This window comes from Euphorbia lathyris, chromosome 1 (genome assembly GCF_963576675.1).
Source record: "Euphorbia lathyris chromosome 1, ddEupLath1.1, whole genome shotgun sequence".
Lineage (NCBI taxonomy): Eukaryota > Viridiplantae > Streptophyta > Magnoliopsida > Malpighiales > Euphorbiaceae > Euphorbia > Euphorbia lathyris.
The window spans coordinates 56384046-56386183 of NC_088910.1; the positions used below are offsets into that span (position 1 = coordinate 56384046).

The following is a 2138-nucleotide window of genomic DNA, read 5'->3' on the forward strand; positions in this document are numbered from 1 at the left end:
TGAGAAAAAGGTTAGAGACCTTACCACGTGTTTTTGAAAATATAGGGACTAAACAGTGTGTTTTGTCAAAATATAGGGACTAATACATTAATTACCCAAAATAAAAATGAGTGTTATTTTAGAATAATTGTATACAGTGTACGGTCACGTGGTTTGTTGTTCTCCATAAACATCCACCATTGCCGACTTGGTGCCCTGCAATTTCCACAGCTCATTGACCAGCTCCTCTAACTCTTGCAACGACCTCCCACCTCCTTCTACGGCGGCCACCGCCTTTCTTTTCAATTCCCCAGCCTTCTTTTTCTTCTCCTCATGTGCAACTCCATTCATTGACTCGCCAATCACTCTTCCCAAATCGTCCGAATCGGGAACCGAGTCAGCCCCCACGCATACTCTCACCGCCACCCCCAAATCATCCACCAATAACTTCTCATTCACAAACTGATCCGCCTCCATGGGCCAAGCCAATATTAGTATTCCACTCACTATCCCCTCAAGCACCGAGTTCCAACCACAGTGACTCAGGAACCCACCCACCGCCCGGTGACTCAGTAACGCCACCTGTGGAGCCCATCCTCTAATCACTCTTCCCCTCCCTTCAACTCGTTCTTCGAATCCGTCGGGTAGTACTTCGTACCCGGAATCCACTGGATGGGTGGTACCCGCTTTCACTACCCAAATGAATCGGGCCATGCTCTTCTCCAACCCGGAAGCTAGTGCCTCCATTTGTTGCCTGTTCATCGATTTTTGACTCCCGAAGCAGACGTAAAGCACAGATCCATGGGGGCACCCATTTAGCCAATCGAACACATCAGACTGGTCTCCACGAAAAGATTTTTCAGGACCCAAGAGGCTAAGCGGGCCAACCCCATATACCCGTCCATGACCCATTTTCCTCTTCAAATGATCCAAATAATCCCCTTCCAATGCCTCCAAGCTATTGAAGATGCAACCATAACTCAACAAATTAGCCATCATCCCGTCCTTGATAAGCTCCCAATCCGGGTCGGATTCCCTGTATTTCCGGAAAGTAGACGGCAGGTGCTCCTCCTTCAACGACGGTGTCCCCGGCAAGTCAGGAAACTCGACGACTTGCAAATTCTTGACAGCATCAAGATTATCCCAGCAATAGGCAGTAACAGCAGTGAGAAAGGCGCCGGAGGAAAAGAAAGCAAATCTAGGGATTTGGATGTGGTTAGCAAGGCGTAAGGTCCAGCCGAGGAAGAAATCAGAAATGAGAGCCACAGGAGGGTTATGGTGGGAACGGAACCATTGGATGATACGATCATAGAGCTTAAATAGAGCTGAAATTATAGGTAAATTGCCGGCGTTGCCGAGTTCTTTGACGTTTTCAACGCCGGGAGGAAGCTTAGGGTGGGGAGGAAGAGGAAGGATTAAAGTATGGATATTTGGGTGGGCGGAGAGAAGAGGAGAGAGAGTAGAGAGGTTTTTAGGAGTGGTAATGATGGTGATGATCAAGTTACGGAGACTGAGTTGGTGGGTTAGGTCTAAGAGTGGAAGGAGATGGCCTTGAGCCGGGTAAGGAAATATCAGAACATGCGGAGGTTGCTCGCCGGCCGACATATTTGATTTGCCGCTATAGACACTTTCCTCCTCCTCCTGCCCTGTTAATTAGTAGAGGGGCCGAGGGGTGGGGTGTAATGAATATATTGTTGCTGCAAACCAAATAATCCTGGTGGTTTAACAATAAATTTAGGATAAACTAAGAATTAAGGAATTTTAATTGTGATGACGTGCTAAAACTTTATCCATGAATTTATTTTTAATCTATATTTAGTAAAGAATATGGACGAAAATATGTTTCTTTTTTGAACCAAAACGAACAATGCTGTTAATCAATAATCATTCATTCATTTTACATCCTATACAACTACAACTAGATATCTCACAGTCCCAAGTAGGATGGTTATGGAAAAAAAAAAACACTGGCTTAGCTAGAGCATCTTATTATGTGTATTGCAAACCTTTACAAACAATAGCTGGGTAAATTACATATATGGTGTACAATCTTTACCCCAAATCACACTTTAATGTATAACCAAAATTTTGTCACACTAAACCGTACGAACTTCAGATGACTTCCCACTAAAGTGTACAACCGGTTTTTGTGACCGGTC

The 2138-nt window shown here is 44.8% G+C and overlaps 1 protein-coding gene across 1 annotated transcript; it reads right to left on the reverse strand.

Moving 5' to 3' along the window:
• On the reverse strand, window positions 1-1676 carry LOC136233938 (UDP-glycosyltransferase 89A2). Its single transcript, XM_066023676.1, has one exon. It carries the CDS (start codon window positions 1582-1584, stop codon window positions 145-147), a length of 1440 nt encoding a protein of 479 aa, XP_065879748.1. The 5' UTR covers window positions 1585-1676; the 3' UTR covers window positions 1-144.
• Window positions 1677-2138: the final 462 nt, after the last annotated feature.

Excerpts from the sequence above, each read along its gene's own strand:
- LOC136233938 (XM_066023676.1), bottom strand. The coding sequence starts at position 1,584 with ATGTCGGCCGGCGAGCAACCTCCGCATGTTCTGATATTTCCTTACCCG.